This window comes from Marmota marmota, unplaced genomic scaffold (assembly GCF_001458135.2).
Source record: "Marmota marmota marmota unplaced genomic scaffold, marMar, whole genome shotgun sequence".
Taxonomy (NCBI): domain Eukaryota; kingdom Metazoa; phylum Chordata; class Mammalia; order Rodentia; family Sciuridae; genus Marmota; species Marmota marmota.
Genome location: NW_026000026.1, coordinates 3258977 through 3284207, shown reverse-complemented (window position 1 = coordinate 3284207; position 25231 = coordinate 3258977). Strand labels below are relative to the sequence as shown.

Here is a 25231-nt window from a genome sequence, read left to right as displayed (position 1 = left end):
GGGTTGAATGGAATAGTTTGCCTGATTTCCTTCTAAGAAAATTCATTATTTGAATATAGGACAGCTACTGATTTTTCTCTTTTAATCTCTATCCTGCTACTTTTCTGAATTTGCTTATCAACTCTAGAAGTCTTTGGGTTGAGTTTTCTTTGGGTCTTGTATATATAATTACAGACAATTCTCAAAAGAAATACAAATGACCAACAAACAAAAAATGTTCAACATCCCTAGCAATCATGGAATATTGAGATTTAATCTCATTCCATTAGGATGGCAATCATCAAAAGAATATAAATAATAAATGCTGGTGAGAATGTGGGGGGAAAGATACATTCATGCATTGTTGATGGGACTCCAAATTAGTACAACCACTTTGGAAAGCAGTATGGAGATTTCTCAAAAGATATGAAACCATTGTATGACCCAACTATCCCACTCCATGGTATTTACCCAAAAGAACTAAAATAAGCATACTGTAACATACTATATTTATAGCATTCTACAGTGGTAAAGTCTCTGAGTTGTCTGTTACTCCAGGCCCAACTGATCAGTGAAATATTTGCTGGTAATATTCTGGCTCTAGCAGAGTTTTTCTTCCTAAGCCTACAATCAGAGTGGTGAAATGTTCCTATGGGAAATGCTTGAAGGTTTTTCCTTGTCACATCCATAGCACTCTGATACATTAAAACATGATTTTTTTTCATTTTTGTTATTTTTAACGTTTTACTGATTTTTTATGAAATAATGAAGTTCCTTTTGATGTATTCATGCAAGCATGTAATATGATTTATTACATTCCAATCTCTAGTAATTCCATTTCCTCTCCTCTCTTCCCTCTTCCTGCTTCTTCTACTCTATTTCCTCTACTCTTACTGGTCTTCCTTCTATTTATTGTTTTTGTCAACTGGCTTTTTATATATATATATATATATATATATATATATNTATATATATATATATATATATATATATATATATACACACACACATATACACACACACACAACTTAAAATGTTGTTTTATGCACTTATGAATATGTCAAAATGAGCCCCACTCTTATGTAGAACTATAATGCACTAAAAAGAAAAAAAAGATATTCCAATAAAAATTATTACTCCTGAAAAGTACTCAACAACATTGGACTTTAGGGAGATGCAAATAAAAATCAGAGAACACTAAATATTCACTGAAATGACTGAAATATGTCTTAATATCTGAATTTGTAAGGACACCAGTCTGCCAAATTACATGATTTTATCCAGCAGCATTACACAATTCCACTTAAAGGAGTAGAGAAACTAGATGCTTGGATTTAATCAAGCAAATGAGATAAAAATATAAGAACCTTGAAAATATCAACAAGCAAGGGGTCAGACAGATTGATCATGGGTTCTAGACTATACAGAAAAGGGAATAAGTACAGGAAGGAGCTGGGTGATTAGAGGGAAATGTGGAGTAGGAAATTTGATAACTTTATGTATGTGAACATCTGAAAATGTTAATTTTGTTCCCATTATTCTACTGTGTTATCCCAAAGAAGATACAGTTCTATTCCAGAAGATAAGAATCAAGAAGAAAACTATAAATGACAATACTTCAATGTACCTTCAATGCTGTACATTTGTACTTTTTCTTCAGGCACAGTGACTGCTTCCCACTGATGATCCTTAAATGTAAAAACAAGTTTTGACAATAAACAATAGTTTATTCCTAGTTTAAAATATCTTTAAATATCAATTTTTAAGTTATATAAATGATATGATGGTACTAATTTTACAAATTCTTATTCTTACTCCCCAAAAAGAATGACTGTTAATATTTGAGGTTACGCTTTTAAAAAATGCTTCCACATCCTTTTTTTCTTCCTTTGAAATATTTTGTGAAGTCACAGTCATTCCTCAGTTTGCACTACTACTACCTATCTCTAGTTGTAAATCATAAATTAATTGATTATCGTTGGATTCAAAAATTGAGCTCACATGAAAAATAGCCTACGTAATAATGTGTACCTGTCCAAGTGGTTTTTACTAAAATCTGTATAAATAAAATGATACTAAATTTGCAAAGTTATAGTACAAATTATATATTAGCCCTAAAAATATGGGACCATAAATCCTCCAATAATCTTGTGAGGAAAACAGTTCTAATTATTTGTTCTTTAAAGAAAAATACTTATAAATGAAGACACATATGAAAATTCCTCCAAATCCTCAATCTCTTCATTAACTCTCTTCACTTCTTTGCCTTAGTTGAAACTGGTCATCCCTGAATGGCATCACTTCCTTTCTAGCCTTCTTCAATTAGGGAACTAATTCAGCCATACCTCAAAACTCCAGTGTCAGGAGGAAAGTATTGATATTCTCCTCTTTCTCCAAAGTTCTGGTAAAACAAACCTTGCTATTTTGAGACACATGATGAAACAGAGCCCCTTTAAAATTAAAAGTGACTTCCTGGAAGCTGCTTTTCTGTGTCTGGGATTTCCTCCTACAGAGAAAGAGGCTGAGGAGCCACCTACTAGCCAGGAAGACACCAGGGAAACCGACTTATTCTCACTAGCACAGGCTAGCTAATCTACAAAGTGTATCTCCTGCCTTTGGTCCCTCAGTACCTCCTCTTTCATAAAAGCCGAGTCCCTTAAGATGGACATTTGAGACAGAAAGGTTTTAGTGCAGCCTTGGTAGAATCTTCATTCCTGGTTAACAATGGCAGCCCTCACTCTATAGCTACTGATTATTACCATCTACCAACTTGAGAGCAACTCTTACCCATATATTGAGATACCCGTTCACTGCTTCAAAAAAAAAAGTTATAGGAATTTAAAACTAGATTTTTTAAGAAGTAAAAATCATAGTATTACAAGCCTGAACTATGCCTTTACCCAGCTTCAACAGTTTTTAATATTTTGTGGTAACTTATTCCATCATCACCTCTGAATCTGTTTTATGTGCTTTCCTCTTGATCTCATATTCTTCTTACATCTCCTGCTCGAATATCTGCCTTACATCATCACCTTTAAAAATCTCTAATACTTAAGATAAAGAACCTAAAAAATAAAAATAGAAAAACTCTTCCCTTAAATTCACATTATTCTACCTACTACTATGCTCTCTTTCCCTTAATTTGATGTTGGGACTTCTCAACAAAAATTCCAATTTTCCAGGAATGCCTAAACTCTCGTCACTTAGGTGAAACTTCTCTTTCGTGAGTCACTAGTTTTTATTTTACTTAACCTTACAGGAGTATTTCATGGTATTGATCATTTTCTCTTATAAAAATTCCTTTCTTAGTCTTCCACAACACCACACCCTTTTAATTTGTTCTCTTTGGGCTGATTCTTCTATCTTGTAAAAATGCATTTTTCACAATTCTTCCATACAGACACTCATAAATCCTATGGTTTTATTTGTTATCTATATAAAGACAGCTTCTATAACTCTACTTAGTGATCACTGCTTGCACCTGAGCTTGGGACCAAAATATTCTACTGCCTACCAGATCTATCCAAGTGTCTCCAAATCAACACATTCAAAATTGAACTCCCCATTCTTGCCCTACAAAACTTACCCTCCTGTGACAGTATCTCCATCTAGTTAACCAAGTTTTATTAAACATTCTCATTATAAAACAAATCACTAAGTTTGTCAATTCTACCTCCCCTTCAGTTTTTCTACAATCCATCCATTCTCACCGTCACCTCCCAAAACCATGCCATTAGGACTTTTCACCTGGATTATTTCAAAAGCCCCCAAACTGCCTCTGATATTGGCCCTTAAACATACATTCTCCCCATAGGAATATCTTATACATGAATGCATAGTACATATCTAATACATAGTTAAGTTCTTAATAATATTTAATGAATTAATGTTACCTCTTAAAATCATTCTTTGGCTCCACACTATTTTTCCTAACCCTCCATGCATTATATACATTAAATTATATATCATACAGTTCTTTCACTATTTATTTACTTATTTGCTCTGGCAGTCAACATGAGCCCTTGAATGGCTATGAACAAGAAAAAGCAGGTCCCTGATATCTCATGAATATTACATCCTATGGAGGAAAGTGGACAACAAACCACAAATAAACAAAATGATTTTAAATAGTAACATACTACTACTATAAAAATTCAGAAGTGAGAGGATTCAAAATATATTTGAGAGAAGAATCCCCAGCATCTTGATCAGTGTCTAAAACATAATTTATAAATGCATAGTACTTTCTCTATCATATATGATACTATAGTATGATACTATAGTATGGTCTGAATCTCATTAGACCAGGCTGAATGGAGGGAAGAATTAAATTAATAAAATTCTCTTTTCCAAAATGAAATTTCAGTTTCTGAAAGAAAATTCAGTTAAATACTCCCCAAAACACACTAATGAAAACTATCACTGTCCTTGAGAAGTAGAGCTAATCAATGGAATTCGATTTTAATTAAGAATTCTAAGAAGGTGCTCTAAAATTCAAAAAAAGTGAAAATATACGGAAATTCTAAGGTATTTGGCTAATGTTTGCTTACAGTTTACCTGGAACAAAAAGCAGGATTCTATCAAGAAACAGACTAAAAGCTTTAATATAATATCACCAGCCACAACCAGATTAATGTCAATCAAGTCTCAATCAGAATTTGGTAATGAGACCACACAATTCCAGATAAAGTATGCTAGTGTACCAAATATTAGGTGAAATCTGTTAAGAAACAATGGCTCAAGGATTATCTTCAGGTAAAAAGATCAGTAGAAAACACACCACCTGTCTAGAAGGTTTAAGCAAATTCACTTTCAAATGCTACCCTATCAATTTCTCACTGTTTCAAATAGAACATTTTATGAACGAATAAGACTGTTTTTATTGCCATCTGTTAAAGTTAATTTTAACAGAATGCCTCTGTATTTGAGTAGTTACTGTCTTTTTCTTTTTTAATAATGTTGTGCTGGGGATTGAACACAAATTAAGCACACACTCTGCCACTGAGTTATACTCCCTGGCCCCTCTGCTGTCTCTTCCAGAGTCAACTGACTTTATTCATGTGAATGTACAATTTTGCATTAACATAATTTATTTCTGAAAGGTGTATGTTAAATTCAGTATTAAAATTAAGGATTAATTTTCCTGTTACAATAAAACATCAGAAAAAAATTCATTTCTAATAAGCTTGGTAGGTTACTATGTTACTCAAAACTACAAGGGCTAACACTGAAATATATTAAAGGAATAGCCAGAAAAATAGAAATTCTTAAAGTAGATTCTTAAAAGTACATATAAAAATTTTTATACATACATATAAATACAGAATAATACAAGAGAAATAAAGCTTACATCATTATCTCCAGCAATGTAAAATGATAGAGTCTGGCTCCCAAGATTAAAATCAATCCAAAATTCCTCAAGTTTTTCATCTGATGGTATCTGCAGCTAATAAAATGAACATAAAACTAGTATATACTATATTTATAAAATAACAACATAAAATTATTATATTATATCCATGGTTGAATTATTATCTTAATTGGCTTTTTAACTAATTGAATCCAGCAACACTATATTCCATAAAAAAGAAAAAGTGTTCTCTGAATTCTTTCTGAAGGAAAAAAGAAGAGTATAGTTTGAAGGGGAAATAAGAGAACAGAACAGCGAGTATAACACTTAGATAAATTTATAAAGAATCAAAGAAAATCCTAGTTCAATATTTTATACAGAAATTAACCTGCTTCAGGAAGTTACAAATACTCAAGTACTAACAGAGGTTGAAAATATTAGTTTGAATATATTTGTGAATGATAAATAATGGGCTTGATTAAGGAAACAGGAGAAAATGTGTAGAGTTACAGCTACACATGCGCTGTATTTTCACAGAATTTTTCCTGGTGTCACTGTCATATAAAATACTAAACCAGCTTATTAATTTCTTGTATCAAATCCCGTAATTTATTTGACTTTCCAAAATTAATCTAACAACATGTTTTAAATTTCAAATTTACCTCATATTTATCAAGAAATGCTGATAAACAAGGAAATGTAAAAACCCTGAAATAGAAAGTGGTTTAAAAAGTTAATAAACCTTCACAGCTTAATCTTCTCCAGTCATAGACTCATGCCTAGAATCAAAGGGAAATCAGTCAGTGGTCATAACATTTTAAATGAAATCCTGTCTATCACCTTATAATACCAGTGTTTAATGGAAATTTGTTTGGGTAAAGAAAAGCATATTACTTTGAGGATACTACTCAACCTACTAGTTTCATAAAGTAACTATATCAAATATTTTGTGTTTACTATCAAATATGAGCATAAATTCCTAAGTTTGCTTACACTACACTAATACAACAAAAGTTCCATAGTAAAAGTTAAGTAAATAATTCTGATAGTAAAAAAATAACTTCTTACAGTTTTCTTTCATGGTCAAATACTATTTTATACACTTAACATATTATACCACTTAATATTCACAACAAACACAAGATAGGTATATCAGCATTCTTATAGCTAAGGTAAACTGAGGGAGTACAGTTAAATAATTTGTGTGTGGAGGGGTATGTGATGTGTGTATACATATTCATACATATATGTATACACACACACACACACACACACACAAGGAAGGTATGAACTTACAATTTAGATCCAAGTAATATGACTTCTTGCATTTAACCCTCACTGTAGTTTTCATTTCCTTAGTAAGTAAATACAAACTAATGCATCCACGACATCAATTAAGAAATCAGGCATTACAAATACTATTGTTTTATCATTATAAAAATTATAAAAATTTATTATGTATTTTCTCATGCTCATGCCTGTGATTAAACAATATGTCAATTATAAAGTAATGATATGATGTCTTTGCTTCATACTTTCTTGCTAGTATGTAGATGAAGGAGGCAGTTTAAGAAATATATACTTAGATTTCTATTATTCCTCAAACACTAAGTAATAATGACTATGCAAATCTGAAAAACTGTATGAAATTTGGAGGCACAAAATGATTAATATGAATTAAATAGGAATGCACTTTTTCTTCACAAAGTAGAAAGCTAAACAAGGTCAGCAAAGGATTATTTCAGATTACTGGTGTAGTAATTAACTAAATGATGTTACATAAAATATTGTTTTAAATTAAATACCCAAGTTCACTACATACTCAAATATAAAAGAACAAATAAAGTTATATTAATAAAGGTTTAACACTAGATGTTCCCTCTTGAGCTCTATTTATCAGTAAATGGTTGCTTTGAGTTTACCTTCTCTTATCTCCAAGCATGCCATTTACAAGGTTGAGAAATATCCTGCAATCCTAATTTTAAAAAGAGAAAGACTTTTTTAAAAATCATAATCAAACAAAAACATTTGCTTATTTCTATTTCTTTTATTCCACTTACTGTTTCAAATTCAGAGTCTTTAATTCCTTTAAATGCATTAGCAATAAAATCCATTGAAAACCACTGACATGCCAGTTCTTGTCTTTGTTTTTCTGTGGTCATTCTACATAAAGCTTCCACAATGCCCACCTGCAAGTCATAATCTAGAAAAAAAATGTAAATTAATGTATGATTTGAAATTACAATAATTAATTTATAAAACTACATACATTTTCAAAGGCTTTAGAAACAGAAAGAGAAATATGAAAATGCTGGTATAGTTTATTCATCTTTTGCTACTTTCCTTGTTTGGGTTAGATACATTTTATCATTATAATAATTAAACAGTCCAATTTTTTAAAAAACAAGATTACTGATAGAAGAGTAAAATTTTAAAAAGTATTTAGAAGAAACATCTAAATATTCAGACTCTGCTGTTTCACTATTTTTACTAGAGTTGTAAACTGCAGAACAGTAGTATATGAATCACATACAGTAGTATATGAATCACAGAATTTTGTTTTCCTTTTCTTCGACATAATGTTTATAATTAACCCATGGTACTTTAAACCTTGTTTTACTCTATGTAAATCAGTAATAACTACATCAAAATTTGCTCGTAGGAAACTTTGGAAATAAAATTTAGATTCTTTTATTAAAGATACTGTTTAAAAAAGTTTATTTATCCCAGGAATATTAGACCTTCTAATTTCACAAAATACCATTTGAGGAATTGTTTATCATAAGTAATTCAAAACTATTAGAAAACAACTATTATTCATCAATTACCATTAGGCATAAATTATATTTATCTAATGACAAATTATCTGTGTCCCAAAGACACTTTTGAATTTGTTTATACTAAAGTAATTTAAAATGCATGATTGTATATAAAGAGTTTATAATTCCTTCATATATCACATTATGCTAATATTTTATTAAATATATTAAATATTATTTATAAATTTGAAATTATTTCAAATCTTAAAAGATATACTTGCCTCCAGCATCTAAAATTCTTTCACCCATACTACTCCTGTAAATTAAAATAATAGGTTATATACTGAACTAGTATTAATTAAATAGAAAGCCCACATGTTTTGGGAGATTCAGTAAAATTTGTAATTGGCTAGTATAAATGACTTTTGCAGAAAATTCATGCATATATTAAACCTACAAAGTTTGTATATTTCAATTATTTAATGCAAGCTCATGGTTGCCTTATTGCCTTATAAAACATTCTTTAAATTCTTGACTTGAACAACTAATAAAAGCAATACAGTACAAATTATTACATGAGTGTTAACATTTCTTGGTTAGAAAGTATTTTCCTTGCATCTTGAGGCATTTTGTCAAGCATGGCATTCATTTTTTTTAAGGCCTAGAAAAGAAAAAAAAAGAATTAACTTTATACTCAGTAAAACATTAACTATTTATATAAACAGGCACATAAACTCAGAAGTTTTTTATCTTAATCACTGTATTTTATACAGGGAATGGAACAGGATAAAAGAAAGAATATATGAAAAATTAAATACAAAAATGACAAAATCATAGATATTAAAAATAGAATATAACATGACTCCTGTACTTAAAGCATTTATACCCTTTGAAAAATGGCAATTATTCTATTGTAAGTTCTATGGAAACAAAAAAAAATTACCTTATTAATTTTGTTCTTATGGTATATGTATGTAAACAGACACAAATATAAGTTATTTTGGCATTCATATATTTAATGATGCCAATATCTTGATAACATAATTTATTTTAGCATGACTATACGTATATATAAATCCATATGGTTATGAATTTTTTACATTTAGGAAATATACTAGGCAATGGATTGAGTCAATATAAATACACTCTGAAAGTTAATTTAGTTTAAAATGAATTAAATCTTTAATTTGATGAATTAGTGTAAGATTTCTTTACTTGGAAATTCTTAGGATTAAAAGATAATCAAATGCGACTTTACCTCCTGCTGAATACAAATATTCACTCTTGAGTCAATAACCAGGGCACAAATTCGAGGTACGAAACTTTCTACTACTTGCTGTTTACCTGAATAAAATGTTAAATTGTTAATAAATGTTAATTGTAAATCCTTTAAAAAGGTAGTTTTTTTTCTTACATCAATTAGTGGGAAGGATGTATTATTGCAATTCTGAAGAAGGGCATCAAGAAGCATGAAATAAGCCCATATCCAACTTCTCATTTCAGGAATTTGCTATGCTGTATTTCATAATGTAAATTTTAAAAATAACTACAGAAATACTGCAACAGAAAATGGATAACTTTCCAAAGTAACTAGAAGATAAAATATACTGAGATAAAAAGATATGACAATTTACTTTCAAAAATCAATTATATAATTGCTGATGCTTTAGGGCTTTTTCCTCCCCTAAAAAAGTAAGAATTTAGATGAGGTTGTTATGTTAATTGTAAGAAAATCAAATCAATGAAAAGGCAGTGTTAATTATTATTTAAATAGACCACAATTAATTTAAAACTTTTTGGCTTTGAAGATAACAAATAGCTGTATTTATAAATTATTGACCAGACTCAACTGGCATCCTGGGGAAGTCTTACTCAACCAATAAAAATACAGAGATAAAATAACTTTGATCTGACTGCTTATCACAAGACACTTGCTAGTCACAAGTGAAAGGGCATGTTCTGCATTCTCTTGATTCTATCAGATCAAGGGTTGGCAAATTATGGCACACCAACTAAGTCCAACCCACTGTTTTTGTATGGCTATATTTACATATAAGCAGGTACCTACAGACGACATATGAATGTCATGTTTTATTGAACCAGTGCCAAAGGTGAGCTTCATTCATTCTCTTGTCTTAGTCAGCCATTGTCAGTTATGTGAATTTTTGTTAGAAATAGTAACCAAGTATGCTACTTGCCCTACAACACAGCAGTCCATGGCTTAATAGTGGCAAAGCTTTATTGTGACTCTTGAGACTCAGGACCAAGACTAAACTTTTTCTGAATAAGAATTATCTTTACTATTACTGAATACTGAACATCTCTTGATAACTAGCTTTGATTGTAGAGTTGAAAATGCTGCTTAATGAATTGAGCCCTAAATTATAAGACAAATAGTGCTCATGATGAATTTACACTGCAATAAAGTTGTTTTAATGATAACTAAAGTTGTCAGTGGCAAGTAATACCAAGCTACCTTATACATTTCCTAAACTATTAGAAGTTATGACAAAAAGCAACATCTCCATTCCCACACAAATTTATAGGGCATATTTTTTTCCACACTGTAACTATGGGTCCACCCGTGTTTTTGGACCTTAATATGAATTCAAAGGAAATTTCCCTATTTCAAAGTCCTTTTAATAGGTGCAACTCAGGTGCTTCCCAATAGACTTCAATTGGAAGTGATTATCTATAATGCAATGACATTTTAAAAGGCAAATATTTTAAAAATAACCTAACAGAATTCTATTAATGAGTTCTAAGTAATGAACATGTTCAATTGAGATCATGCTTATGAACTTATATATTCTGCTTGAAAAGACATTTTTATAATTTGACATACATAAATTTCCTGAAGGTAAACATTAGCAAATGAATATATGTAGGTAAACATTAGCAAATGAATATATGTAATCAATTTTGAAAATAGGGCACACTAACTTTAAACAACAGTGAAATGTTACCCCCTCAAAAAAAGAATGCTATCCTTCTCATTAGTAGATCTACACACTACAAAAAATTCAATTATTTTATTCTCAATTATATTAATAAAACATTTGCAGACATTTGCTTTCTTTGTTATTATATAAGTATCTACATAATATTCTCATTTTTTTCTCTTGGCCTACAACATCCAAAGTTTTATTATCTTTTTGATTCCTTATAGATAAAAAGTTTCTAACATTAGGACATATTACATGAATTGCAAAATTATACTAAAACTTGCAAAATTATACTAAAACTAACAGTAAGTCATTGTTGCAGCAGAAATGTTTATTTTACCTTCATCATTGATGTCATGTATGACCTAAAAAAAAGTGAATAATATTTAATGTATAATTTATTATCTTCTAATATAAATCATTAAAAATGGTATTAAAATGGCAATTTATATTTTAATTCATAGCATAATTAAATTTTAGTAATGAACCACTGAATCAGATAAACCAATAGAAATATTTTTTGCAATCTAAACAGACGAATCCAACCAAATCATTAATCAATCTGTTATTGACTCTTGAATAGAGAACACAAATGATTTTCTAAATAAACACATGCTTTATAACATCAGTTAATCAATGTGATTTTTACCATCAAAAGATCAAATAAGTCTTCTATCATATTTATAACAGCTTCATCTTTTGAATTTCCTCGACTGAGAATAATCTCTCTGGATTTTTCAAACCAGGTAACCATGTAGAAAAAAAAACAGGAATTATACATATTAGTTCACTTGAATTCCATTTTAATAAGTTTGAAAATGTATTTTTATTTGTATAGATAGTAAAACTAGGCAAAAAGAGACATTAAAAATAAAAATTTCAGTACTGTATCAAAATAAGTTCATGCTTCTAAACATCTTCTTCATTTTTGTTTTTTGGTTAACTCACTATAAGATGGGAATGGATGAATCTAATCTAAGTCTAGGTAGAAGATCTTTATTTCCCCCTTCAAATTCCTAGTGCAGGTACATTTGTTAGAGTATATGAAAATAAATCATCATTGCAATGGAGATTATTTTGGTATCATTACTATATGAAAAGTTTCAGCACTATTTTACTTTAGTCAATTAATTTAGATACTTGAGTACATACTACTTTCCAGGCACCGTCCAAGATACTGGTTATACAGTAATTGATATAAAGATAATAATATCCTAAATATTGGCATAGGAGATGGTCAGTAAACAATATAAAAACAAAAATGAAGTTAGTGACTAAGAACAGTTAAATAAAAAATAAAGGTCAAAGGGAGACCACAGACCTTAAATTCACGATTATCAAGGAGCTTTCCTACAATCTCCTTGTGATCTTTACTTTTGTAGCATATACCACAAGGTTTAAAAATATTTATTTTCAAAATTTTGCAGAAATCTCCCAAATTTATTTTTTGACAGTTGGGACCATTTTAATAAAAAGTACATCTTTTATATTTCCCTTACATGCATATTTTACATATTCTATACTTATCTTTTGAACTAGTCCTTGTTTTATCATGGTTTGAAGCCCAGCTTGTCCCAATATGCTGATATTTTTGCCACATCTTCCAATAGAAACCAAAATGGTTGAGGCAGTTTGGATATTCTTTTTATTAAGTTCCTGAAATGAAAAGTATACATTTAAACTTCTATAAAAACAAAATAGTATAGAATAGGAATTGTGCCAGGAGCATTATACTTATAGTTCTAATCCTCACAAATGCTGAAAGATAACCATTACCATCATCTTTATTTCTGAAAGCACCAAGCACTGTGTCACATTAAAAACGCACTGATCAGGGCTGGGGTTGTAGCTCAGTGGTAAAGCATTTGCCCTGCATGTCTGAGGCACTGGGTTCAATTCTCAGCACTGAATAAATAAAATAAAGGTGTATTCACAACTACAAAATAAATAAAAGCATGCTGATAAGTTTATTAAAAAATATCAAGTTGTTTAAACTAAAAACTAAAAACAGGTAAAGAGTATTTTTTTACCCCCCATGATTATGCTGGACACAATAAAAATTTGATGAAAAAATTGAAGTTAATGTTAAAACGTTATTATTAAAATAATACTTTTACACAAGATACAAAAAACCCAGGATATCTGACTACTAAGTTCTTAGTGGGACTTAAATAGTAAAGAAAACTACATAATATTTAACTGCATAATATTTAATAATGGTAAGAGTTCAATGTGTTAAAACTCCTCAAATGAAAAATAAAAAAGCATATGGTAAAATAAACATTTATCTATATAATTGCAAGCAATCTTTCCCAAGCCTCTTCATTTTTTTCTAATGGTGTACTTCCTAGAAAATAAAAATCTAACAATTTTAACAACTTTAAGCAAAAATTAATATTTACCCTGCATATAAGGTCATCCAACTTGTGGAAAAACTGTTTACTGCATTTAATCTTCACATCTTCACATATATCAATTTGTAAAAGTGTTTTCAAAAGTTTGAAATCATTTTTTCTTAAAGCATCATCAATGCACTTTTCCAACTGCTAGAGAAATACAGTTAATGGCACATATATTAAATCAAAACCAAAATAGTTCCCTTATGCATTCTAGTAATTTGAGAATTATTTTCACACAAAACCTCTCAAACAAACTAATAATTCAATTTTTAAAAAACCTACCCACTATTAAATCTGAAGTAACTGAGAGATTAACTTTATCTGTTAACAAAATTCTAGGTAAGAAAAATATTTCACAAATATGGCCAAATTAATCTTTTATTGTTAGAGTCACCATTATTATACTGGACACAATGAAAACTTGATGAAAAAAGTGAAATCAACTTTTTAATAATATTTTAATACCATAGATAAAATTAGCATATCTGACTACCAAGTTCTTAGTGTGATTTAAATAGTAAAGAAAACTGCATAAAGATAGGCAAAAACACCTTTTAAAAACTACACCAATCAATATAATTTAAATAGTACTCTTATGTAATATTTATAACATTTACAAAACTTGCCTTCCCTGCTATTTAGTACAATTTCAGTAATGAGTTTTCATAATTCAAGCTGACCACTAAGCACACTTGATGCTGAATCATATACAATTTAAATAGATTTTATTAAAACAAACTACAAGTTTAAAAAGTTGATATAAAAATATCCAGGCATACTACTATGACTTAAAATAGTGTGTAAGTAAAAGGTATATGTATAAAGAATCATTATCTTTAATATCCTGCATTTTAATATGATTTTGAAAACATATCTATTAAATGAATGAAAGGAAATATTTATGTAAATTGATCTACTCTAACCATTTCATAAAAACATGGAAGCTTAGTTACTGCTAAAGATTATAGCACTCAAACTGGGTGTAGCATCTTGCACGCTATAATCCCAGTGGCTTGGGAGGCTAAGGCAGGAGAATTTCAAGTTCCAGACCAGCTTTAGCAACTTGGTGAGGCCCTGTCTCAAAATGAAAAAAGAAAAAAAATGGCTGTGGCTGTGGCTCAGTGGCTGAGAGCCCCAAGTTGTTCAATTCCTAGTTTGGGCGGGTGGGGGTAGTGAGAGACATGGAGGGAGGGAGAGAGAAAGAGAGAATGAAGATTGATTGAGATTATAGTACTGAATATGTACAATTACATGAAAAATGATTTTAGGAATTAAAAGACTTCCTTCTGTTCTCCAGGACTACATACCTGAAGATCTGGTCGTATTGGCATTTTTGTCTTTGTTTAAAAACAGCAGGAGAAAGCAAATACCTATAAAAGAAAATATTTTCTGTGTCTTATAATCTGTTTCATGTGTTTATAGTTTAATAATCTTAACATGCATAAATGAGTATCGCTACTTATAGCAAAGGTAATAAATATAGTTTACATTCCTCACTAGATATTTTTTATACATGCTACTTGTACCAAAGGCAGTAAATACAGTTTAAGTTCCTCAGTGGATATTTTCATATTTATCAAATTATATATCTAGTCAAAAACATTTCTAGAGAAAAGTTTAAAGATCATTTACTCAAATCCTTTTTAAAAATAGGTTATTTAAATTAATGTCAAAGAGTCCTGCCAAAAGGTCACAAAGCTAGTTAGTAAAAGAAACCTAGGTCTTCTTCACCAGTGATTCCTACTATATTGTTCTACATTGGGGAATGAGAAGAAAAATATTCTTGTATTAATATTTGACTGAAATTTAGGCTAATAATAAATTATTCAGGAAGAAAGAATACGCAAATACATTAAGAACAAGACTGATTAGAACATACAAATATACAAGGAAGAGTGAGGAAAAGGTAACCCAAGTACATTTTATATGTGAAAGAGAATGTTCAGAAAAAAGAGAACCTTAGTTTCTGGCCAAATGCCCAAATCAAATAGAGAGTATCACTTTCCCAAAGTAATGTGGATCCCTTAAGACATGGGATGCACATACAAATGACCACCAAAAATTAATGTTTAAGGGGATGCATTCCCCAGGTTCTAAAGTGAGATTCAATGCTCCTGAAAACATGACCAAAAATAGATGATGCTTCTTCAAACAATCCTATTTAGGGAGTTTTTAAAAAGGAGAAAGTCAAAGGTTATTTATTTTTCCTTCCCTGAGCACTATGGGATTAATGATGCTGGCAATGGAGAAGAAAACATAGATCACTGCTATAGTCATACTCAAAACCTAACATGATGTTTCATTTTGTAGAATGTGAGGAAGAATTTTGTCTACCTTTTACGGAAAAAGCAGCTGAAAATTAATGTGTGTCAGTGGTGTTTCTGAGAGTATTAGTGTATAATAACTTTCATTGATTATGCTCTTTTTTATCATATAAGTTTAATAATTATAGAAAATTTTAAAAATATGATATATTGGTGTCTGTGTACCTAGCAAGAACATCTCAGCATGCTCTATACAATAAACACTTCTTATCTAGAAAATAACCTAATCATATTTTCCCTTCAAAGGGGAATAGAAACAGAAAATAGCAGAGTTGTATGAAACACCACCTGCCAACTCAACAAAAGTATCTTAACATCTTCAATGGCATCTGGAGGTCGGCTCAGAAGAGAAAATAATAGCACCTTTTTTAGAAATTGTGACTAGAATAATTTTAATAACCTATATTGTGAAGAGCTTTGTATCAGAATCAGCAAAAAATCCAACACAGAGAGGTAATTAATTAAACCATGAGGACTATATAATTATGATTTCATAAAACAAGAGTAATTAGTTTACTTTTTTTGTGGACATAGCAGTAGAAAAATTGAAGGCCACAAAAGACACATGAGACATTGGAAAGGCATGGTTATAAAACCAAGCAAAAATCTCTTGTATTTCTAAATGAATTAAGATTAACTAAAGGGGGAAACTGATCCCTAGGGAAATAATTGCTTCATTTGCATAAGAAATTGGTTATAGTTATATTTTATAGAAGCACTTGAGTGGCAAAATTTCAAAAGCATTTAGATAGAAAGTGAAAATGGTAGGCAAAGTAAGGAATAATGAATTTTGGTATATGATAATCATTGTTTGAACAGTTAAATAAAATCAACCAGAAGGATATCTTCTTTTTAAAAAATATTTATTTTTTAGTTGTAGTTGGACACAATACCTTTATTTATTTTTTTGTGGTGCTAGGAGAGCGCTCCACTGCTGAGCCACAATACCAGCCCTTAGGAGGATATCTTCTATAAAACAATTTTAAATGGCTTAAAATGTTGGCAAATAACATACAGTGAAATGCCATTCATGTGAAAAATAACTTTGCATTTATGATTATATCTATATATTCACATACACAATCTTGCTTCGTAGATAGAAAATATGAAAAATAGAGAAAAGTATACTCAAGTGTGGAGGTAAGAAATAAACATTGGAAGTACTGATTAATGAAGAATCACAAGAGAAGTAAAGGAAGCTAGAGAGCACTGAGCACCCACTGCCACTGTTACACAGACCCAAGAGCTTAGGGAGCAGCTCTTTTTCTTGATAAAGATCAGGTTGAGGAAATAACCTAGAATATTATAAAGAAATGATAAAATACATATTAGAAAAAGTTGAAAAATCAAAGAGAGATGCAGTTACTCCAATAGGTATACAGTAAGAGTTCTAGAAATTAACAAATCCAGAAAAATTAGGAAGGGAGTAACAGCTAATAGCCAAGAACTTTCAAGAACTAAATATCCAAGTTGAAAATGTCCACTAAGTCCCAAGAAGATCAATAAAAAGAACACCTAGACAAACTGTGATGACATTTATAAGAATAAATGAGAAAATCTTAAGTTATCAAAGCAAGCAGACAAAAGCTCGCAAAATAATCAACACAATACTTGGCTCTCTGATCATAATGCAGTAAATCAGAAATCAGATACAAAAGATACAAAGGTAGCTTCAAAGTATTAGATATTTGAAAACTAATATATATATATGAATAGTCCAGATATAAAAAGATAGAAATCACAAAAATATATTAGTGAATAAGCAAATGTCTTCATATGAAAACCTATAGGAAGCAACAATAGCAGTATATAGACTTTTGAATTTATTAAAAAGTGAGAAATAGCTGAACTATTGAAAAGAAAAAGACCCGCAGAACTACCAGATGGTATTACCCAAACATTTTAAAATAACTGATTACTCATGTAAAGATTACAAAACAAGATTGATAATTTCAGCAGAGAATTGGAAACTGAGGTGAGAGATGAGTACAGTCACAGAAAATTTGAAAAAAGAACCAATAATTCTAAAAATAATAAGTCTATAATGAGATTAAGAACAAATAGATGGGTTTAATAGCAAATTAGTTGCTGATTAAATGAAAATTAGTGAAATAAAGCTATATTATAAGAAATATTCAGAATGAAATGCAAAGAGATTAAAATATTGGATTGGGATGTGGGACAAGAATATACAAGATATATGATAAAGTCATTATATGTAACCAGATTCCCAAGAGAGGAGATACAGAATAAGGCACATTGAAAGGTAACAATTTGGGCTGGGGTTGTGGCTCAGTGAAAGAGCACTTTCCTACCATATGTAAGGCACTAGGTTTGATCCTCAGTACCATATAAAAATAAATAAATAAAATAAAGGTACTGTGTCCATCTACAACTAAAAAGGTATTTAAAAAAAGAAAGAAAGGTAACAATTTTCTGAAACCAACAGAAGATATCAAACTTACAGATTCAAAAAACTCTCGTAGAAAAAAGAAAAACTACACCCAAACATACTATAGAAAACTATTAAAATCAAAGGCAAAAATATTAAAAGAGAAAGAAGGCCAAAAAACCCTCTATGCAAATTAGAATTCTTTAGCCAGCAAAAAATATATCTAAAAATAATGAAAAATACATCTTAAGAGGAAAAAATAAGAAAAACTCAACTTATATAATGTTACCATCAGACTCTCTAAATAAGATACTAAAATTTCAGAAGGAAATGATCCCATATATAAGATGGAAGACTATAGGAAGAATCAAAGAGTTAAAAAAATTCTAAATATATATTAAGCATATAAAATAATGTTTCATAATGTTAAGTATGTATAAATTTAAAATACATAACAGCCTATGTGGTCATTATAGTAGAAATGAACTTAAAGCATTCCACACTGTAATTATTAATATATGTTGATAAAAATTAGAATATCATTTTTAACAGTGAGCAAATACATCAGTATTAAAGTAAGGCAAGGGAAGGTAATGTTTTTATTTTAATAAATCCAAAAGAACAGGAGGGAGAGAAGGAGCATGAGTGAGATCTCAACCCAGAACAGGAGGGACAAACAGAAAGCACAAAGTAAGATGGTACACTTAAAGTTAGTTATCAGTAATTACATTAATATATACAAGAAAATGAATTAAGAATGTGTCATCCTAAAATATGCTGTTCTTCAAAACCATTTTGAATTAAAGTCACTTAAATAAAAAGGAGGTCTAAGATCACTCTGGCCTCCATTCTGTTTTTCAAAAGCAGAAGATGAAATTACCATGTTAAAGATGCCCTTCCTATTACAAAGAAAGTAACATTCTTTCCATCAAGTACAGAAAAGTAAAGCCAAGAAAAATCTATACAAACAAATCTTGTTAAACTAATCTTTACCTTTCTGGTCACTTTTCTACCCAATTACCTATATTAGTTCAAGCCTCTTCTGCCTTATCATATTCTATGAATTACTATTCTGTCTGACTCTAACTGCTTCTTTGGGTTTTCATATTCTTATGAGGGCTTCTGTGCCAGGTACAACTTGCATAAAATAAATCTGTGGTTTTCTCTCATTAATCTGTCTTAGGTCAATTTAATTCTCAGGCTTATCTGGGATGGGGGTGGGGGTCAAAATGAGAGGAAATTTTGTCTCCTCTATAACTCCAGTTTAAAACAAAAAAAATTTAAACTTTATGTATGCAATCCAAAAAATGATATTTTTAAGACACACATCTAGTTAAAAATACAAAAAATAAAAGGATACACACCCTTTTATATATAAAATATACAAATATTAACTAAAGGAAAGCTAGTAAAATTATATTAACATAGATTTACCAAAAGTCAATGTGGTATTAGCCAAGACAGATGGAACACAATAGATAATCCAGACATAACTTATAACGACGTCTGGTTTATGATACAAAGGAGTAAAGATAGACTGTTCAATTAATTGTACTGTTCAACTGAATGACCATAAGCAATACAACCACGCCTCACTAATGCTTACAACTATCATATCACATGCAAACATGCCTAAGTGGATTGAAAATTAAAATGTAAAAAGGTAAAATAATATATTAGAACAACTTCTAGACTTTATAAGTAAGGATTTATTATTATAAAAGCACTAACCAAATAGACATTATTAAAAAAAATAAAGTCCCAATTTCTATACAAAAAAAAGCACTAACCATTCAGGAAAAAACTATGTTGGGTAAGCTTACAATTAAAAATACTTGTTCAAAATACATCATTAAGAAATAAAGCAAGCCACAAAGTAAGTCATTGTGGCTGCATTTTTACAGCCACCAAGTCTTTTTTTCTAAACTACATGAAGAATTCTTGTGTCACTTTTAAAAAGATAACAAAAATGGAAAAGAAACTCTAATTGGCTTATTTATATGTTATTTTATGGTTAAGATGCAAAAAGAGTACTGTCAATCTTTTTAATTGTTGCCATCCTAAAAGGTTATTTTCTTAACATCATTTTGCATTTGCATTTCCCTGATGAACTATATATAGAGGAGCTTTTGATGTGTTTATCTGTATACAGAGATCTTCTTTCATGAAGCTTCTATTCCCATCTTATGTTAATTAATTGTTGTGCGCTTACTGCATTTTATGAGTTCCTCACTGCATTTTGAGAATTCCTCACACATTCTAGAAACAAATCTTTTTTAAAATATATCATTTGCAAAATTTTCTTCCAGACTATGGCCTGTCTTTGTATTCACTTGATAATGTCTGTGAAGAGCAAAACCTTTTTAATAATGCAGTTCGTCAATTTGTTCTTTTAGGCTCATGCTTTTCATACATAGCTAATAAATCCATGCCTAACCCAAGGTCATGAAGGTTTTATACTTTTGTTCCCTTATAGTTTGAGGTTTTCCATTCAGGCCTATGCTCCATTTATTTGCATATATAATATAACATGTAAATAAAGGGCTTCTTTTTCCTTACCAAATTGATATCCAGCTACTTTGGTACCATCCTTTCTCCACCAAACTGCCTTTTCGTTTTCATCTCTACCAAAAGTCAGTGTCCATATATGTATGGGACTATTTCTAAACTTTCTATTCTTCTATGTAACATTTCCCTACTATCCTTTTAAATTTCTTCATAATCAGATGTAGATGTTGCCTCTATTATTCCAGATATTTAGTATTTTTCTTCTTTCTCTGGTGTCTACAGCTTTATTTTATTAATCTTCTAAAAAGAGCAATTTTGATTTGATATTTTCTGTTTTCAATTTAATTAATTTCTGCTGATTTTTATTCTCTTTTTTACTTGAGTTTAATTTTTCTTTTTCCCTTCTAGTTCCTGAAGTTAGAAATTTAGGACAACAATTTTCAGACCTTTTTTCTATAATAGGCAGTTACTGCAATAAATTTTGTCTTAAATACTGCTTTAGTGGTATTCAACAAATTTTGATATATTATTCTTTTCACTTTCATTTTGTTCAAATTACTATGAAATCTCTCTCTTGATTTCTTTCTTTGATCCATGAATTATTTAGAAGTATGTATTCATAGTCACAGAACATGCCTGGCATGATTTGCATCATTTTAATTTTTTTCAAAGTTTTTTCATGGCTCTGAACATGGATTATTTTGGTAAACGTTCCATGTGTACTTGAGAATAATGAATATTCTGCTATTGGATGAAATGTTCTAAAATGGTTAAGTCAAGTTAAATGATTGCACCATTCAAATCTTCTACAGTTTCACTAATTTTACTTACTCTATCAATAATTTAGGAATATTGACCTTTTCAGTGATAATTATATATTTAAATATTTTATATTTGCTTTTTTGAATTATAACTTTGAATTCCACAGTATATTTTACATTCTCCACTTAGACTAGCTATATTCCAAAAGCTAAATATATATGGCTAATGGCTACTTTATTAGAAAGCGTAGTCCATGGAACAAATCTATTTCTTGTTTGTATCTTGACTATATATTATCCCAGCCTGTTTTTCTGGCTCTCAAAATTCCATGAGTGACTTGATATTCAATAATTGTGCTTCAAAAGAAAAAAATCCCAAAAAAATCTATATCATAGAAAAATTCAAATGCATTAAATTCAAAAATAAAAATAAAAACAAACAATAGAAGAAAATCTAGAAGAATGTCTCATCTACTAGTGAGAGAGACCTTCTTGAGACACAAAAATTAAAAACTACAAAAGCAAAGATAGACATTATAATCATACCAAGACAACACATTAAAGGAAAAGTATGAGGAAAAACAGGTAAAACTAGTTCAAAGATTCTGATCTGATGAGGGCCAAATATAGATAATAGATAACAGAAAAAGGTTAGTACTCCTGTTATTCACTTATGTTAATATTCAAAACTTTTACTATATTATTTGATTAAACAGATTGTGCAAATATATAGTTGGAAATGTTAACTGAACAAGAGAGACTTATTTAGTCATCAGAACTTATTTAATGCCATATCTCCTGACTGTCAACCTACAAAAGAAGTCTATGATGCTGACCAGCTATCTACTTGTTAATGTATGCCCCTGGTAATAAGGTTTCAATTGATATCTGATTCCTAAATGTTTTAAATACATGTAATGTTTCTTCATCAAAGAGAGCATTGGTATTCCCTTCTCCCAAATGCACAAGGGTAACAACCCAATCACTAGGTTTCTTAAAAAAAAAAAAAAAAAGAGGAAAAACTAGAAGTTCAAAACTGTGTTTATTTCAATTAAATGTAACAACAATATTGTCTGTTTTAAAATGTAACTAGTTTGTCAAAACCTCATAGAGAACTGTGGAATAAATAATTGAATTTATGTTGATTTGTCTCTAGGCTCAGAAATCATCTTCTCCATCCTCCCTCCCAGTATCAAAGGATTAAACTTCAGAAGTAACCAAAGCAGCTTCCATTCAAGAATCTGCTGGGGGAGTATCCAGCAAAGAAAAGTATAAGTTGAGGGAGGAACCTGCACTAAAAGAAGGTTTTACAAACCTCAGACACTCCACAAGAGGTAGCAGCAGTTAGCTTCTGTGATACTACAAAGAAAATGTTTGCTATACTACTATATTAATTTCCAAGAGCTACCTTAACAAAGCATGAATAACTCAATGACTTAGAACACCAGGAATCTATTATCTCAGAACTAGAAACTACAAGTCTGAAAAAAAATCAAGATGGGAGTAAGACCATACTCCCTTTGATGATACCCAGGGAAGGATCCTTCCTTACCTGTTCCAGCTTCTGGTAGCATGTCTTAACCTGTGGGAGCATAGTTCCAACCTTGGACTCCTTTTGTTGCATAGTTTTCTCCCTTTTTACTCTTCCAAGAGCCTTCTTTCTATGCCTATTTGTGGACATATTTCCCCTTTTTATAAGGACACCTGTCATGACCTTATCTTAACTCAGTAATGCAAAAACCCTGTTTCCAAATAAGGCCACAATCTGAGATATTAGGAGTAAAAACTTTAACATATTTTATTGAGGGGAAACAATTTAACAAAAAATAGTCACTAATTAAAACCGACACTTAATTCCACACTGGAGTGCCAGAAATATGGGATTCAAACAAAAAATAGGCCAGGTGCGGTGGCGTACGCCTGTAATTCCAATGGCTCAGGAGGCTGAGGCAGGAGGATTGTTAAGAGCCAAGTATATGATGCATGGCATTTTTGGTTGAAAGGTGATGCCAGCTAGCCATTGAGATGATATGATTATGTTAAGATTTGCATTCATATGGATATTGGACTCCTGCTGTTCACCTTGGCCTGCTATGGGACTCCTGGAGAGTTCCCATTGGCTGGGGAAGTACAGTAGGAGGGAGTTCCGGGGAAGGAACTTCCTCTGGGTGTACGGGGAGAACACCGTGGGTGGATCGGCGATCTTCCCGGGGGCGCACAGAACATTGGCGGCAGTTTCAAAAAATAAAGTTTGTTCCTGCTTGAGTGGCTCGTGATTTTGTGCCCAGCCAGACTGCGGCATTTGGCGGCCCGTACGGGGAACGCCTGAAGCTTGGAGGTGAGTAAAATTGCTCACCCCTGAGGGAAGGCGACAAAATGGGTGACCATGTTCTTGTTTTGATTTATCTTGTTTTTGTTTCAAGCTGCCTATCCCTAGAATTTTCTCAGGCAAACTGGGAAAAATGGTTGGCTCAAGGTTTGAAGTTGTTTGGCCCTGAGAAAGAGAAAATTGATACAACTATTCTTTGTTCTGTTTTTGTTTCATTCTGTTTCGGTTTTGTTTTATGCTATCTTATTGGGTTGCGTTACCTTTATAGTAGATTAGAAACTAGTAAAAAACAAACCGAAAAATTGTTAAGTAAATTGTTAGAGGTCCAGACTATGGTAGAAAACATGTGAGGTCAAGCAAAAGAGAAGGTCTCTCGAGCTAGTCAGACAGAGGAAAATTTGAAGAAAGAAAGCTCGTGATTTTGTGCCCAGCCAGACTGCGGCAGAGGATTGCGAGTTCAAAGACAGCCTCAGCAAAAGTGAGGCACTAAGCAACTCGGTGAGAGTTTTTTTTTTTTTTCTCTAAATAAAATACAAAACAGGGGTGGGAATGTGGTTCAGTGGTTGAGTGTCCCCGAGTTCAATCCCCAGTTCAAAAAAAAAAAAAAGCATGAATAAAAGTTGAGATTCTGAATATAAGAAACCTCATTTAAGATCTAGTAACTAGGGTACTCCCCTATGTATGATGGTAATGCCCCTAGAGAGTAATTTATGCATAGAAATTTTCCTTAAATGTGATGCCAATTTTTTTCCATTTCAGTTAAAGAAGTCAGATTCTTGATAACTGATGGAGATGAGCTGGTCTTTTGGAGAGTCTAAGATCATCATTTCTGGATGCTCTCTTCCCTCAACCCCATACTACTGAGATTCTTTTGAATCATTCTTTGGCAACACTAAACACTAGGTAATGAAAATACCATTTTTCCCCCTGAAATAACTGCACCAGGAGCCAAGCACTGGCCATTTTTCTACATCAAATAGGGCTAGTATTATACTACACATATATGTCCTGTAAATTTTTAAATGCTTTCAAAGGGACTATGTGGTAAGCCATTCTTATAGACCGTGGCCGCCATTAGAAGATGGCGCCGGCTTCCACTGTGGCCTGTGATAAACAACTCCTTTTATGGAGAGTTGGCGCGCAATCCCTTACCACCCTATGAGAGAGATCCACGTGGCGGCTTAGGATTGGGATGCGGGGGGCTTTATTAAGCTGTGCTTGGGCGTGTCGAGCAGCGGGCGCTAGAAGATGATACATGACTCAAGGCCTGAATAAACTGCTGAAAGAAGAATCCTGTGTCGTGTTTTCCCTTGCCGGCGAGGGGTCGCGACAGTTGGTGGCCCGTGTGGGGAACATATTCCTCGAACCCAGGATCCAGAACTTTCAGCAGTCAGGGTGGTGCACCGGTAAGTTCCCAGGTAAAGTGGGAATCTGCAAGTAAGTAGCGGGACGCTCCTCTGTAGAAAAGGAGAGAGCGGGGATTTC

The 25231-nt window shown here is 31.2% G+C and overlaps 1 protein-coding gene across 3 annotated transcripts in view; it reads right to left on the bottom strand.

Moving 5' to 3' along the window:
- The window catches only part of Sycp2 (synaptonemal complex protein 2), a 66299-nt gene extending 49523 nt beyond the window's left edge, over positions 1 to 16776 (bottom strand). Inside the window, exons 1-13 of one of the 3 annotated variants that reach the window (XM_048810715.1) lie at positions 14740 to 16774; positions 13436 to 13579; positions 12561 to 12689; positions 11683 to 11787; positions 11374 to 11398; positions 9347 to 9432; positions 8664 to 8749; positions 8370 to 8404; positions 7390 to 7532; positions 7252 to 7304; positions 5992 to 6037; positions 5330 to 5425; positions 1607 to 1667 (exon numbers count right to left, since the gene is read on the bottom strand). In XM_048810715.1, coding sequence (XP_048666672.1) covers positions 1607 to 1667; positions 5330 to 5425; positions 5992 to 6037; positions 7252 to 7304; positions 7390 to 7532; positions 8370 to 8404; positions 8664 to 8749; positions 9347 to 9432; positions 11374 to 11398; positions 11683 to 11787; positions 12561 to 12689; positions 13436 to 13579; positions 14740 to 14763 — 1033 coding nt within the window. In that variant the 5' untranslated portion in view covers positions 14764 to 16774. Of the gene's footprint in view, positions 1 to 1606; positions 1668 to 5329; positions 5426 to 5991; positions 6038 to 7251; positions 7305 to 7389; positions 7533 to 8369; positions 8405 to 8663; positions 8750 to 9346; positions 9433 to 11373; positions 11399 to 11682; positions 11788 to 12560; positions 12690 to 13435; positions 13580 to 14739 lie in introns of those variants that run through there. The other 2 variants (XM_048810716.1, XM_048810717.1) reach the window with 2 other exon arrangements.
- Between the last annotated feature and the right edge of the window lie 8455 nt (positions 16777 to 25231).